Source organism: Aulonocara sp. 'chitande type north' Nkhata Bay, linkage group LG10 (assembly GCF_057382095.1).
Source record: "Aulonocara sp. 'chitande type north' Nkhata Bay isolate Kocher_YH1m ecotype deep benthic linkage group LG10, A_spYH_male_GT1.1, whole genome shotgun sequence".
NCBI classification, from domain to species: domain Eukaryota; kingdom Metazoa; phylum Chordata; class Actinopteri; order Cichliformes; family Cichlidae; genus Aulonocara; species Aulonocara sp. 'chitande type north' Nkhata Bay.
Window position 1 is genome coordinate 9,013,938 of NC_141353.1, and position 16,057 is coordinate 9,029,994.

Consider the following 16,057-nt stretch of genomic DNA (forward strand, 5'->3'; position numbering starts at 1 on the left):
GGCTTATTTCACCTGCATGGAGAGCTCCTCCTGATGTCTGTTCACAGCAAAATCTTTTATTTCATTGTTTTTGTTCATTAACAACTTGAAAACTGTCAGTGTGACAACAGTAAAGAGAGCCTATAACACAATAACTTCAGCAAGTTAGAATGAATAAATGACTCATATAAATGTGCTGTGTCTCATTATGAGTGATAATCAGCACCACCTTCCCCACTTGCATGTTTCATATTCGTGTGTTTGTCTAAAAGGAGGATTTTACTCTACAAGCTCATGTCCAGCTATTCTGTGATCAGCTGCTGACACAGTGACGTCAGACCTGGTTTCCTGCTGATTCACAGATGTGGGAACAGCTGGCAGAGCTGCTTCATGATGACATCAACGAGTCACACAAACAGGAACAAAGATGCAACACTTTCAGACCCTCGGGAGAAAATAAGTGAAGAATTTTATTTTCGATAATTCATCGATCAGTGATTTGAAGGAGGAAAAAAACTGTCACGTGACTTTGTGTTTCCCTGCTAACAACATGGCTGCGGAGGATCTGCCGTCTGAGTTTGACGTGGTCATTCTGGGCACAGGTACTCCAACACCTGGTTTTAGGCTGTCTTCTATCCCGGACCATGTCGTGGCCGGGGCTCGGTCCGAAACATCCCGGGATCCCGGTGTAAACCGGACAAAACAGGGGTATGAGTAGGGATTAGCTTGCAGCTAACGGCCAATGCATTTTCAATAGCAGCGGCTAGCCGTTAACCCTCGGCCAGCGGTTAGCCCCTGGATACATACATAGACTCAGCGCCCATAAGAGATATTTTTAATAAATGTCTGATCACTCATTGATCACTTTAATAGGCAGGACAGCGGCTGTTGGGCTGACGCTAACGTTAGGTGCTTTAGCTTTTATCAGGGTTAGCTCGCAGTGCCGCTAACAGAGGCTAGCACTCCTAACATCCATCTGTTTCTTATGGATAGGAAGCTAACGGCTAGGCTACGTGATGCTAACTGTTTGTGTGCCAGGATGAATCAGCTGTCTGTGTGATCGAGTTATGGTATCGGAACAGAACCACTGAACCACTTTGAGTCCTAATGATCGACAGTCAATATTTAGGGTTTACTTTCATAATTATCAGTAGTAAAGTGATCACATGTTATCAATAACCTGATCGATACAGGATCAGTGCCTTCTTCTCTCCTTATCTCCTGTCCTTCATTTGTCTCTCGTTTGGTTCCCTCATCTACTTGTTTCCTTTTTCTTTTCAAGTTCCTTGTTTCCTTTCTTCCGTTTCCTGACCTTGTTTCCTTGTCTCCTGCTCTTGTTTCTGTCCTGTCCTTGTTGTTTCTAATTGTTCCCTCTCCTCCATTCCCTGTTTTCTTTCCTTGGTTCTTGTCCTAGGGCTGCTCGATTATGGCAAAAATGATAATCACGATTATTTTCACTGAAATTGAGATCTCGATTATTTGACGATATTTATTTAACCCTTTAAGACCTACTATAGAACCAATTCCGCCAGAGCTTATATTATTTTTTTACATGTTGTAGTGCCATTGGGAGCATTTCAAGTTGTTATACATCAATACAACTGTTATAGCCCATATTTTAATAATATGTATGCATTAAGTCCATAGTAACTACATTAATTGCAAAAAAGTGCAATAAACTAGAAAAAAAATTGAAAATCATTTTTGTTTTTGTTTTTTTACATATATTTCTACTTGGAGAAATTTAAGAGGTTTATCCCTCAAAGCTTTAAATGCAAAAAATAGTTTACAACAACAGGGGATTAATTTTGAGTGTCTTCATAGTTTTATTTTGGAGATACAGCAATTTTTATATACTGCAGGAAAAACTAAAAAACAATCCTATGATTCAAATTTGCAAAGAAAACAGCATGTGCATCAAAATAAACTATTTCCAGCAGTGCAATTTGAGTTCTAAGCATCCCAGCAACTATTCAGAAAAGTCAAACATGACTTATAAAAACACCAGTATAGGTTTTTAAGGCCTACAAGTAAAAAACTACATTTTCCGCGAAGATGACGTCACTTCCGGTTTCTGGCAGGAAATGGCGGACATTCGATAGTTCGCGCTGACGTCTGTTTCACTGTGGGAAGTGTTACGAACAGCTGATCGGATCGGCAAAGCGTGTTTCTGGAATATTATGTTTTTGTTGCTGCAAGAGCTTTTTATGCAATTTTTGCAAAGCTTTATGTGGAAGGAAACCGTGACCGAGGACAAGCTGATGGCATCAGATGTAAGTACAACTCCTCTGGTTTCATATGCAAAACAAATTATTGTGCTAGCTTACGCAGTTCCGGTTCTACAGGGATTTAAAAATAGTTACACAAAACGGAGCGTGCTGCTCTGACCGGCTTTAAAAGGTTAACAATAACAATGTGTTGAATAATGACTTTAAAAAATATAAAATAGTGTGCAAATACTAATAACAGTGCAAATGTTTGCAATACAAGAAAAATGAAAAATGTAAACATCTATGTTTAGTGAACTTTGCAGTGTTGCTCTGTGGTGCAGCTACGACACCGTAGCAAAGTTTACACACTGTGTCTACTTGATCCACGTCTGACTGAACCCATAATGTTTCCACACCACTGAAGTTTTTTTAACCCCTCTTTTCAACCAACGGCAGTCACTCTCCTCTCCAAATAACTTCTGCTTAGCTTTCCGAGCTTCCCTCGGGTCCTCTTAATTGTTGTGACACGTGTTCGAAACGAGAGGTGCGCTCGATTTGCCACATGGAGCAGCGCAAGAGTAAAGCACGAGGGAGGGGCTAATAATCGGCTCAGTCACTTTTAATGATCGTTGAAAGCCCAGATCGTAATCGTGATTAAAATTCGATTAATTGAGCAGCCCTATCTTGTCCCCTTGTCTCCTCTTTTTGTTTTCTCTGCTATCTTGACTCGTTGTCTCCTTGTTTCCTCTCTCCTTGTGTCCTCCTCTCATGTAACTTCTTGTCTCTTTTCCTTGTTTTTCTTCCTAATTGTGCCTCCTAGACGTCTTTTTGTCTCCTCTCCTTCTGCTCTGTCCTTATTGTTTCTCCTTGTTCATTCCCTCCTCTGGTATCTCTCCTTGTTTTGTCTCCTAGACTTTTCTCCTTGTTTCCTTTCCTGTTATTATTGATGATAGATTTTGTGTGCAGGTTGTGCTGAGGCCTGGTTTCTGTCTCCTTGTTTCTTTTCCTAGCTTTCTCTCCTTATGTCCCCTCATTCCTGTTGCCTGCTGCTGCTTATTGATTATTGATTGTGTGATCAGGTCTTGCTGAGTCGGTGGTGGCAGCCGCGTGTTCCAGAGTTGGACAGAGAGTTCTTCACGTCGACAGGTCATTACTTATTCATCAAGAACACTTACTGATTAATAATCAATGTTATCAATTACAGAATGTTTTCAAAGGTGAGGTAAAATCAATAAGTATCTGCTGAATTGATGTATTTGTTTATTGATAACTGAGGGCGTTGCTATAGAAACGCTTTCACATTACAGAAATAAAATATTTTATCAGAGATAGATCAGTCAGTTAGATCAATTGATTGATGTCAGAGTGTCAGAATAAGAGCATAGAGCAATGCTTTTATTGTGGAAGTGACAGCTTCCTGTGTGTCTTTAGGCGGAGCTACTATGCAGCCAATTGGGCAAGCTTCACCTTCAACGCTCTGCTCACCTGGATACAGGAGCATCAAGTAAGAGTTACTGATTGTCAGGTTGTTGATTTGGTGGGCGGGGCCAGATGCCCAACAGGAAGTCATCAGTGAGTTTCCTGTGTGTTTGTAGGCAGGGTCTCTGTCAGAGGAGGTCCAGGATCGGTCAAGCTTGGTGGAAGAAGGGGAGGAGCTGATCTACCTGTCAGGCTCAGACTCCGCCTCCATCAGTAACCTGCAGGTGTTCTGCTACATCAGGTAAACTCCTGCATACCTGTAAGGTCACATCAGCTAGAGATCAGTTTATTGATTAAGGTATCAATACGTCTCAGTGAAGAAGCCGAGGAGGAGGAGGAGCCTCCAAACACCACAGAAGAAGAAGAGGCTGGAGCAGCAGGTGAAGACGCTGCTAAAGAGCCATCAGAGACCGAATCAGCAGGTCTGTCTTATATTGATCCTGTATCGACTCTCTGAGCTTCGATTAGCAGGTTTTAAACCAATCAGCTCTTTCAGGTTCAAAAGAAGAAGAAACAGGTGAGGCCGCTGAGGGAGACGAGCAGGTGAGGAAGAGCAGCCCTCCCCTGACATTCACATCAATTCCTGATTGGCCGAACAATAATAACTGCATACTTCCTCCAATCACAGGCTGCTCAGGAACAGGGGGAGGAGCCAGAAGCGGATCAGCCACAGCCCTCTGCTCCTCCCAGCCAATCAGAGCCAACCAGGAAGAAAATCAGCTACACCCAGCTGGAAAAGGAAGGACGCCGGTTCAACATCGACCTGGTTTCTAAGGTAACATGACATCAGCACAACAAAGGACAGTCCTCTCGGCCAATCGTGCCCCTCGGTGTATCCCACTGCTTTTTGATTGGTTGTTTGACCCGAGCTCCGGTTGCTTCATCTTCATCTCCCTCCAGCTCATGTACTCTCGCGGCTCATTGGTCGACCTGCTCATCAAATCAAACGTCAGTCGCTATGCAGAGTTCAAGAATGTGACCAGGATACTGACCTATCGCCACGGCAGCGTGGAGCAGGTACGAGCTGCTCTGTCTCTGTGTGTCGGTCATGTCTGCATGAGAACAACAGAAACAACAGTCGCACTCAGAAGAGTGAAATCAACACAACAAACACAGGTGTCATCACATCAGCACCTGCTCTGACAGGTCGAAACTCTTCACAAGCTGACAGGTCACAGCCTCGTACTGTTGTGTGAACTACTTCCTCTATGTTCGTGTAGGAAACAAAGTCAATGTTGAGGTGAAGTAGGTCTTAAATGGTATTGGCATCGACCTGTGAGAGTGGCCGCTGTGTCGCCTCCACGTTTGGCTCGGTGATGGTGCCAGTGACCGGGCTTCTCTTTGCTGAGCTCAGAGGTCTGTCGTCTGTCAGAGACGGGTTTGTTCAGAGGTCTGTGAGGGTGGTCTCGGGCCTGGGCAGCTAAGTTTGGTTGACCTGCGCAGGCTGTTTTATAAGAGTCAAACCATTAAACTGCACGCTGATGACAGCAGCTAACCTAGCAGGTTCTGTCGGGACTGAATTAGATAAATAATAAACACCTGTCTGTGTTTACCTGTCTGTGTTTACCTGTCTGCGCTCACCTGTCTGCGCTCACCTGTCTGCGTTTACCTGTCTGCGCTCACCTGTCTGTGCTCACCTGTCTGTGTTTACCTGTCTGCGCTCACCTGTCTGTGCTCACCTGTCTGCGTTTACCTGTCTGTGCTCACCTGTCTGCGCTCACCTGTCTGCGTTTACCTGTCTGCGCTCACCTGTCTGCGTTTACCTGTCTGCGTTTACCTGTCTGTTTTTAGGGCTGCCACAAATGATTATTTTGAGAGTCGACTAGTCACTGATTATTTTTGCAATTAGTCGAGTAATCAGATCATCATCCATTGGACATAAAACTTACAGCTTATTGCACCAGCAGCATCTGCTCTTATATAACTATCATTAGCTTACAGCTTTAAGTGTTTAAGGTCTGTGCTAACTAAAAATAAAGACAAGATGATAGTTTATTAAAGATTGTCTCGGTTAGGGATGGGTATCGAAAACCGGTTCTTTGTTGTCCCACACGGCGCCTAAGCAGCTCAAACGCTCAAAAGTTTGGTTACACTTTACGAGAACGGATGACAACAGGGCAACTTGCGATACTTGCAAAGTAGATATTTCATTTAAGGGAGGAAACACTACGAATATGCAAAAGCATTTGCTCACAAAACACACAATGACCTTAAATGAATGTCGTGTTTTTAATTCCGGACTCGTGAATCTCAACCCAGCAGCAGCGGTAACGTTTGCACGTCCTCTCCCGTTAATGCGGCAGGTAAATAATCAACTAACAGAGCATATTATGTTAGCGCGATCTGCCTTATTACAAACCTGCCATTACTGTGCATTTAGTGACCATGATGAGAGAGACAGAGTCTGGCTCAGATGCTGGCAGTTCTCGCTGCAGTCTGCCGGCAGCGTCTCCTTTCAGGCAGGATAGACGAACGTCACCGAGCAGAGACTCAGTTTGTGGTCAAAGGTTTGCACCCGTTTGCCACAGCAGGTGATTTTCAGTAAGTGAATGTGTTTAATTGTAGGCGGGGACATTACTGGATATTCTTGTGTAATTGCTACAGAATAATTTATGTTATACTTTGTTATTGCTACAGAAGAATATTTATTTTATTATTTTACATTTACAATCTTTTTCCTGGGGACCCTGTGACACCCCATTGAAGAGCCGTAGGCTGGATCTCTTAAGATCTCACTGCTGGGTTTGTAAGGCCATGTTACTCCTAAATTTCTATCTTGTTCAAAGAGAAGATATAAAACAAAGTTCTAAGCTAATCGACCTTAGTGTTCTCCTTTTTTAAAAAGAATCGATAAAGAATCGAAAATGGAATCGGAATCGTGAAAATATTATCAATACCCATCCCTAGTCTCAGTGGAGTTTAATAAACTCATCCGTCTGCTCCTTGCTATCTAAAATATAACAGGACACCGGAGTAAATTCTCCAGCATCTCACACTTCTGATGATCAGCTGTCTGCTTGACGTTTATTCTGCTGTGTAGAAACTTTAATCTCAGCCAAACCGATTTACTCAGGAACAAATAAAATACTGAAAAAAGCCAAACAATAACATTTTTAAGTTATCTAAGTGACTCATATATCATGTTTAACCTGAGCAGCGAAAGACAGCGGTGGGTTTGAAAACGTTTTGCCGGGAGTCCGGTGTTCTCACGGCTCTAGCGAGCCTAGCCCCCGGCTAGCTATCGAGCTAGTGGGTAACAGACGTCTCCGAAAACGTCGGAGCGCTTTTGAAAATATGTGGTGTCTTGATAAACTGAGCAGATATTTGAGGTTTACACAGCTACATTCTCGCCTGAAAATATGTTAAACGTTTATTTTGTGACCCAGAAAGAATAATAAGAGTAATGTTAAAACTAACTAGCTGCCGCCATTGTTGGAAACTGAGCTGGGCTGCGCTATGAATTCTGGGATAGGTTGGGCCATGAAGGATACACCCGACCCATCCTTCAAATTTGTTGGCCGCATTTGTTGGAGTCTTCAAATTTGGACCGTCTTCGTCGTGTCGCTCTTACGTAATCGGCCTACAAATGCGGGCACAGGAGGATGCGAATTTGGACACAGCTATGATAACGGACACTGCTGCTTCTTCTTCTTCGGGGTTTAACGGCAGCTGGCATCCTTGTACATGCAGTGCTGCCATCTTCTGTTTCAGTCCGTTATTACACTCTTAAATCCTGCTATTATTCCTGCGTCTTTTGTGATCTTACAAAGCTTCAAACGACGCGTTGACTATTAAATCAGTCGTTGACGATTTTGATGGTCGACATAATCGTGACTAGTCAACGTGATCGTGGCAGCCCTACTGTGTTTACCTATCTGTGCTCACCTGTCCGTCAGGTGCCCTGTAGCAGAGCAGACGTGTTTGCAAGCCGTCAGCTGTCTGTGGTTGAAAAGAGGAAGTTGATGCGCTTCCTGACTTCCTGTGTGGAGGAGACGGAGGAGCACCAAGGTGAGATGCCTCACCTGTCCACCTGCTGACATCATAAGGTCACTCTCACCAACATCAGATGATTGTGGGTAATGATGCACTTCCTCCCCATCCTCTAGCTTACAATGGTCGGCCATTTTTGGAGTTCCTTCGCGAGCAGCAGCTGGGCGACAACCTGCAGCACTTCCTGCTTCACTCCATTGCCATGGTGACAGAAGACACACTCACCGAGGTGGGGCTCGCCTCCACGCGCCACTTCCTGCGCTGCCTGGGTCGCTATGGCAACACTCCCTTTCTGTTTCCTGTGTACGGACTTGGAGAGATTCCCCAGTGTTTCTGCAGGTAAGAACCAGTATTACAGTACTACTGTCAGTGAGTACTACTGTGCTCAGCTAGCAGGCTACTCTGCACCCTGAGTCGCCCAAAGCTCACCTGTTGCGAGAACTGTTCGAGTTCTGATGTATTGAGTGTGACGTGGACGTGATGAAGCCACCAGAGTGACAAACGCGATGAGTAGCAGGGTACAGGTAACCAGGTACGTCGGTCAGATCCGAGGCGAGGATCTGAGTCTCGGCTGTGTTCTTTATTCTTCTGCAGGAGCAGCTCTGCATGATTCATGGGTCATAATAATCTTTCTTTGTCTGATGCTGGGCCTCTGTGCAGCTGCTTTAGCCCACTTCATTCTAATTGGACAGCTTCTGGAAGCCTGCAGAGGGGCAGCAGCCTGTACTTGGTGGTTCATGAGCTGATTTTATTTGTGTGATTATTTTAGTTTCATTAGCAGTTTTTTTTTCCAGATGGAAACAGATGCTGAGCGGGCTCAGAAAAAGGTCAAAGGTCATGTGACAGATGGTAAATGGCCTGTATTTATATAGCGCTTTACTAGTCCCTAAGGACCCCAAAGCGCTTTACACATCCAGTCATCCACCCATTCACACACTGGTGATGGCAGCTACATCTTAGCCACAGCCACCCTGGGGCGCACTGACAGAGGCGAGGCTGCCGGACACTGGCGCCACCGGGCCCTCTGACCACCACCAGTAGGCAACGGGTGAAGTGGACACAACGACCGAGACTGTCCAAGCCGGGGCTCGAACCGGCAACCTTCCGATTACAAGACGAACTCCCAACTCTTGAGCCACGATCGCCCCACAGATGCTGTTATCACACCTACACACACACTCACACACACAGATTCCTGATTAAAGGAAAACAGAGCACTGTGTGTGTGATTTGGCTCGCCATCAAATAAATGAGAACACACACACGCTGTGATTAACACATGATGACACATTGATGTTACGTGTGTGTGTTAGCTCTGCGTGAGAAGGTCGACACAATCTCTCTCACACACACACACTTACAGCTGAGTGGAGTGTGTGTGTTTAATGAGAGCCCTTTGCTCTGATTTATGGAGCAGCTGTAATTTCATTATGTTATTAATCTATGGCGGTGCTGGAGGGGGAGGGGCCAGTAATACAGACAGACAATTGGCTGAGACACCACGGTAACCACACCATCAGACATCCTGCTCCATCCATCCATCCATTCGCTTCTGCTTATCCTTCCGCTACTACTGCACATTCACCCAATGTGTATATATATATATATATATATATATATATATATATATATATTAATATATATATAACACCCAGCACGCCCCTGCGGGCGGTTTATCCTTCCAGCTCGGGTCCTCTACCAGAGGCCTGGGAGCTTGAGGGTCCTGCGCAGTATCTTAGCTGGACAGAGATCTCCGATGTTATTCCCGGGATATGCTGGAGCCACTCGCCTAGCTTGGGAGTCACCGCACCTAAGATAAGATAAGATAAGATAGAACTTTATTAATCCCTCGGGTGGGTTCCTCTGGGAAATTCGATTTCCAAAAAAAGCACAGCAACGACCGAAGTTACAGTTACAGAACTGTTATATATATATATATATATATATATATATACCTAGTGCTCCGATTACCACGGGGACCACCGTTACCTTCACCCTCCACATCCTCTCGAGCTCTTCTCTGAGCCCTTGGTATTTCTCCAGCTTCTCGTGTTCCTTCTTCCTGATATTGCTGTCATTCGGAACCGCTACATCGATCACTACGGCCGTCTTCTTCTGTTTGTCTACCACCACTATGTCCGGTTGGTTAGCCACCACCATTTTGTCCGTCTGTATCTGGAAGTCCCACAGGATCTTAGCTCGGTCATTCTCCACCACCCTTGGGGGCATCTCCCATTTTGACCTCGGGACTTCCAGGTTATACTCGGCACAGATGTTCCTGTACACTATGCCGGCCACTTGGTTATGGCGTTCCATGTATGCCTTGCCTGCTAGCATCTTGCACCCTGCTGTTATGTGCTGGATTGTCTCTGGGGCATCTTTACACAGCCTGCACCTGGGGTCTTGCCTGGTGTGATAGACCCCAGCCTCTATGGATCTTGTACTCAGAGCTGGGTGTTGTGCTGCCATGATTAGTGCCTCTGTGCTGTCTTTCAGTCCAGCTTTGTCCAGCCACTGGTAGGATTTCTGGATATCAGCCACCTCCTCTATCTGCCGGTGGTACATACCGTGCAGGGGCCTGTCCTTCCATGATGGTTCCTCGTCTCCCTCCTCTTTCTTGGGTTTCTGCTGCCTGAGGTATTCACTGAGCACTCGGTCAGTTGGGGCCATCTTCCCAATGTATTCTTGGATGTTCCTTGTCTCATCCTGGACTGTGGTGCTGACACTCACCAGTCCCCGGCCCCCTTCCTTCCGCTTAGCGTACAGCCTCAGGGTGCTGGACTTGGGGTGAAACCCTCCATGCATGGTAAGGAGCTTTCTTGTCTTTATGTCAGTGGCTTCTATCTCCTCCTTTGGCCAGCCTATTATCCCAGCAGGGTACCTGATCACGGGCAGGGCGTACGTGTTGATGGCCCGGATCTTGTTCTTACCATTCAGCTGACTCCTCAGGACTTGCCTGACCCTCTGCAGGTACTTGGTGGTTGCAGCTTTTCTAGCGGCCTCTTCATGGTTCCCATTCGCCTGCGGGATCCCCAGGTACTTGTAACTGTCCTCTATGTCTGCAATGTTGCCTTCTGGTAGTTCAATCCCCTCAGTTCTGACTACCTTCCCTCTCTTTGTTACCATCCGACTACACTTCTCCAGTCCGAACGACATTCCAATGTCATTGCTGTATAGCCTGGTAGTGTGGATCAGTGAATCGATGTCTAGTTCACTCTTGGCATACAGCTTGATGTCATCCATGTACAGGAGGTGGCTGACAACTGCTCCGTTCCGTAGTCGGTATCCGTAGCCAGTCTTGTTAATGATCTCACTGAGGGGGTTCAGGCCTATGCAGAACAGCAGTGGGGACAGAGCATCTCCTTGGTAGATCCCGCACTTGATGGTGACTTGTGCTATGGGCTTGGAGTTGGCCTCTAGTGTTGTACGCCACATCCCCATTGAGTTCCTGATGAAGGCTCTTAGGGTCCCATTGATCTTGTACAATTCTAGGCATTCCAGTATCCAGCTGTGGGGCATTGAGTCATAGGCCTTCTTGTAATCAATCCAGGCAGTGCACAGGTTGGTCAGTCTGGTCTTGCAGTCTCGGCTGACTGTTCTGTCTACCAGTAGCTGGTGTTTTGCGCCTCTGGTATTCTTGCCAATTCCTTTCTGTGTCGCGCTCATGTATTGACCCATGTGCCTGTTCATCTTAGCCGATATGATGCCTGACAGGAGCTTCCATGTAGTACTGAGGCAGGTTATTGGTCGGTAGTTGGAGGGGACCGGTCCCTTCTTGGGGTCCTTGGGGATCAGAACCGTCCGACCTTCGGTTAGCCATTCCGGGTGTCTCTCGTTAACTAGCAGCTGGTTCATTTGTGCTGCCAGACGCTCGTGGAGTGCAGTCAGCTTCTTCTATATATACATATATATATATGTATATATATATATACATATATATATATATATATGTATATATATATTAGGGCTGCCACAAACGATTATTTTGATAGTCAACTAGTCACTGATTATTTTTGCGATTAGTCGACTAATCAGATCATCATCCATTGGAGGTAAAACGTACAGCTTATTGCACCAGCAGCATCTGCTCTTATATAACTATCATTAGCTTACAGCTTTAACTGTTTAAGGTATGTGCTAACTAAAAATAAAGACAAGATGATAGTTTATTAAATTTTAATGAAATTTGCAGAGTGTTTCGGTGAAGTTTAATAAACTCCTTGCTATCTAAAATATAACAGGACACCGGAGTAAATTCTCCAGCATCTCACACTTCTGATGATCAGCTGTGTAAAAACTATAACTTTAATCTCAGCCAAACCGATTTACTCAGGAACAAATAAAATACTAAAAAAAGCCAAACAATTACATTTTTAAGTTATCTAAGTGACTCATATATCATGTTTAACCTGAGTAGCGATAGACGGCGGTGGGTTTGAAAAAGATTTGCCGGGAGTCCGGTGTTCTCACGGCTCTAGTTAGCCTAGCTCCCGGCTCGCTATCGAGCTAGTGGGTAACAGACGTCTCCGAAAACGTCGGAGCGCTTTTGAAAATATGCGGTGTCTTGATAAACTGAGCAGATATTTGAGGTTTACACAGCTACATTCTCGCCTGAAAATATGTTAAACGTTTATTTTGTGACCCAGAAAGAATAATAAGAGCAATATTAAAACTAACTAGCTGCCACCATTGTTGGAAACTGCGCTGGGCTGCGCTATGAATTCTGGGACGCTGCTTCTTCTTCTTCGGGGTTTAACGGCAGCTGGTATCCTTGTACATGCAGTGCTGCCATCTTCTGTTTCAGTCCGTTATTACACTCTTAAATCCTGCTACTTATTCCTGCGTTTTTCAGGATCTTACAAAGCTTCAAACGACGCGTCGACTATTAAATCAGTCGTCGACGATTTTGATAGTCGACGTAATCGTGACTAGTCGACTAATCGTGACAGCCCTAATATATATGTTCTTCCTCTTCCTCTACACCCCCCCCCCCCCCCCCCAATTTTTTTGCACATGTCGAGGAGCGTGTCAGGCTACATTTCACTGTGTGTTATACTTGTATACAGTGGGGCAAAAAAGTATTTAGTCAGCCACCGATTGTGCAAGAGGTACACTTCAACTGTGAGAGACAGAATGTGAAAAAAAATCCATGAATCCACATGGTAGGATTTGTAAAGAATTTATTCGTAAATCAGGGTGGAAAATAAGTATTTGGTCAATAACAAAAATACAACTCAATACTTTGTAACATAACCTTTGTTGGCAATAACAGAGGTCAAACGTTTACTATAGGTCTTTACCAGGTTTGCACACACAGTAGCTGGTATTTTGGCCCATTCCTCCATGCAGATCTTCTCGAGAGCAGTGATGTTTTGGGGCTGTCGCCGAGCAACACGGACTTTCAACTCCCGCCACAGATTTTCTATGGGGTTGAGGTCTGGAGACTGGCTAGGCCACTCCAGGACTTTCAAATGCTTCTTACGGAGACACTCCTTTGTTGCCCGGGCGGTGTGTTTTGGATCATTGTCATGTTGGAAGACCCAGCCTCGTTTCATCTTCAAAGTTCTCACTGATGGAAGGAGGTTTTGGCTCAAAATCTCACGATACATGGCCCCATTCATTCTGTCCTTAACACGGATCAGTCGTCCTGTCCCCTTGGCAGAAAAACAGCCCCATAGCATGATGTTCCCACCCCCATGCTTCACAGTAGGTATGGTGTTCTTGGGATGCAACTCAGTATTCTTCTTCCTCCAAACACGACGAGTTGAGTTTATGGTGGCTGACTAAATACTTTTTTGCCCCACTGTAACTATGCATGTGACAAATAAAGAACCTTGAACCTTGAACCTTTTCAGGGTCGCGGGGGGCGCTGGAGCCTATCCCAGCTGTCATAGGGCGAGAGGCAGGGTACACCCTGGACAGGTCGCCAGTCTGTCGCAGGGCCAACACACAAGGACAAACAACCATTCACGCTCACATTCACACCTAGTGGCAATTTGGATTATCCAATTAACCTATCCCAGCAAGCTGCATGTCTTTGGATGGTGGGAGGAAGCCGGAGTACCCGGAGAGAACCCACGCAGACACGGGGAGAACATGCAAACTCCACACAGAAAGGCCTGATGGTGGAATTGAACTCAGGACATCCTGCTCCTTAATCCTTAATACTGCCTTAATAAAACTTTTATTTTGAAAGTCTCGCTGGAGGTCAGGAAGTGCGTGTGGTGTCCACATACTTGTGCACAGACAGGTCACATGTTCTCCTGCGTGCTGATTGGCTGCTTTGTTGTTGTGTGTTTCAGGATGAGTGCTGTGTTTGGAGGGATCTACTGCCTGAGACACTCGGTCAGCTGCCTGATCGTGGACAAGGACTCCAACAGGTACACCTGCCGTACCTGCAGTACTGTAGTACTGTCGGTGCTCTGTATAATTCTGTAGTACTGGTACTGCTCTATGTAGTACCTCAGCCAGCACGTACTTGGCTCGACTTGGTTTTAAGTGTTTTGCCTAAGATAGCTGATAGTACTGGTACTGGGTACTTTATTAGTACCTACTCAGCTGGGGGTCCGAGTGAGGTGAGTCAAGCTGACAGTGTGATGTCATCAGACTGTGAGTGATGTCACTGGATGGGTCACAAGAGCAACTCCATCACTAGAATCGTAAAGAGTAAAGCGCAGTAGAGTAGACTGTGACTGACAGCTTCCTGTCGGGCTGGCGTTTGGCCTTCGCTTCCTCCCCTCTGTTCTCTGCTCTGTTTAAAGTCTCGCTCATCGTTAACCTGCGCCGCGTCATGCTGGTCATACAAACAGCACTTCCTGTGGCATTTCAAATTAAATGTTTGTGGTTGGATGTTTCAGGAGAAACGTTTGTTTCTTATACTTCACAGTTTTTCAAATCTAAAGTTGACAGAGAGAAAAACCAGAGTTATAAAATCAAACATGGAGGTGAGGAAATATGTGTTTACATCAACCCCACATCCCTGTCCTCTGACTGTCTCCATGGTAACACATACACATGTGTGCATCATGCTAAACTGCAGGGTGTGTTCGTTTGGTTTGGCCACGCCCCGAGCGTTTCTGGAGCTTTTAATTGGCCGCTGCTGTGAATCACTTCCTGCTTAGTTATTATCATTTGTGTTTAACCTTTAACTTAATTAAAGGCTGAACAAAGAGCACTGATCACACAGGCTGCCACGGCAACCACTCTGTGTGTGTGTGTGAGAGAGGAACCTTCCTGTGCTGAGCTGTGATTGGACGATAATTTATGATCAGTAAAATATTCAATTTATGGAGAGGAAATGAACATCATAATTTAACCTCTGAGGCTCTTCATCAGCCCGCGGCTGCCTCCCCCTCCTCCTCTCCCTCCTCCCCCTCCTCTCTGATAGATGACTCCTCTCTGCACGCCTCCCTCTCTCTCTCTCTGTCAGTGTCTCTCTATCATTGTTTGCAGCCTCATCAGTTTTCTGATTAAATGATTGATTGACAGGCAGGTTTGTATATGGAAGGTCACACATGCACACAGACACACACACACGCACACGCATAGACACGGCCTGTTAGCCTGTTAGCATCCCTCCTGGTAAATTAAAGTTATAAATCACAGGCGGCAGTAATCAGATTACTCTGGGTCAGCTGCTGGTTTCCTGTGTTTGTACTGAACCACAGACGACTGTATGAAGCTAAAATCAGACAGATTGTCGGTGGACTGTTTGTTCTGATGTTCGCATCATTTCCTGCAGTGATGACAGAGCTCGTTTTTATTCTGCACTGGTTCAAATGTAACCAGTCAGTCGCTCGACTGTGTTTAGCTGAAAACCTTAAATGAGACAGATTCTTAATGGAGTTCTGTGTAGCTGGTGTTTCATGGTGTCCTCCTGGGAGCTTCAGTTTGATCAGTTTGTTGATGAGAAAACGTCAGAGACGTTTCAGTTACAGCTGGAAACAGGTCGTTGTGACTGATGAGCCGTCTGGTTGTTGTTCGTTACTGAGACTGTGGAGTAAAAATGCTAACGCAGCTAAAAGGCGCTCTGACTGTGTGTGTGTGTGTGCAGGTTATGGATGAGGCCCGTGTACATCATTATTCCCAGTAATCGGGTGGAGCTGTGTGGAGGCGGCCTTGAGAGGCTGCAGAGTGGAGCAGGTCGATCCATCATGGTCTCCCTGAGCCCGGCGCTCATTATGACTGCGGTTATCATCGGTGTTTTAATAAAGCGGGCTGAGCGGGTCACTGCGCGTCTCGAGGACGACTCAGAGTTCTTAAAGTCTCAAACTTCATAAAGCAGTTCAACATTTATCTGCTGCCTCAGACTCACAGTCCGAGGTGGTTACAGCTCATACTTATTTATCTAGTAAGCGGTTCAGCTCCTGTGTCAGGTGATGATGTCATAGCGTCATCAT

The 16,057-nt window shown here is 45.6% G+C and overlaps 1 protein-coding gene across 2 annotated transcripts in view; it reads left to right on the plus strand.

Moving 5' to 3' along the window:
- The first annotated feature begins 325 nt into the window (after positions 1-325).
- Positions 326-16,057, plus strand: part of chm (CHM Rab escort protein) — a 22,061-nt gene continuing 6,329 nt past the window's right edge. For both annotated transcript variants that reach the window (XM_086308050.1, XM_086308049.1), the window contains exons 1-11: positions 326-581; positions 3,269-3,335; positions 3,621-3,693; positions 3,785-3,909; positions 3,984-4,090; positions 4,165-4,211; positions 4,297-4,443; positions 4,569-4,685; positions 7,565-7,676; positions 7,775-7,997; positions 13,961-14,038. In XM_086308050.1, coding sequence (XP_086164176.1) covers positions 530-581; positions 3,269-3,335; positions 3,621-3,693; positions 3,785-3,909; positions 3,984-4,090; positions 4,165-4,211; positions 4,297-4,443; positions 4,569-4,685; positions 7,565-7,676; positions 7,775-7,997; positions 13,961-14,038 — 1,148 coding nt within the window. In that variant the 5' untranslated portion in view covers positions 326-529. The remainder of the gene's footprint in view (positions 582-3,268; positions 3,336-3,620; positions 3,694-3,784; positions 3,910-3,983; positions 4,091-4,164; positions 4,212-4,296; positions 4,444-4,568; positions 4,686-7,564; positions 7,677-7,774; positions 7,998-13,960; positions 14,039-16,057) is intronic.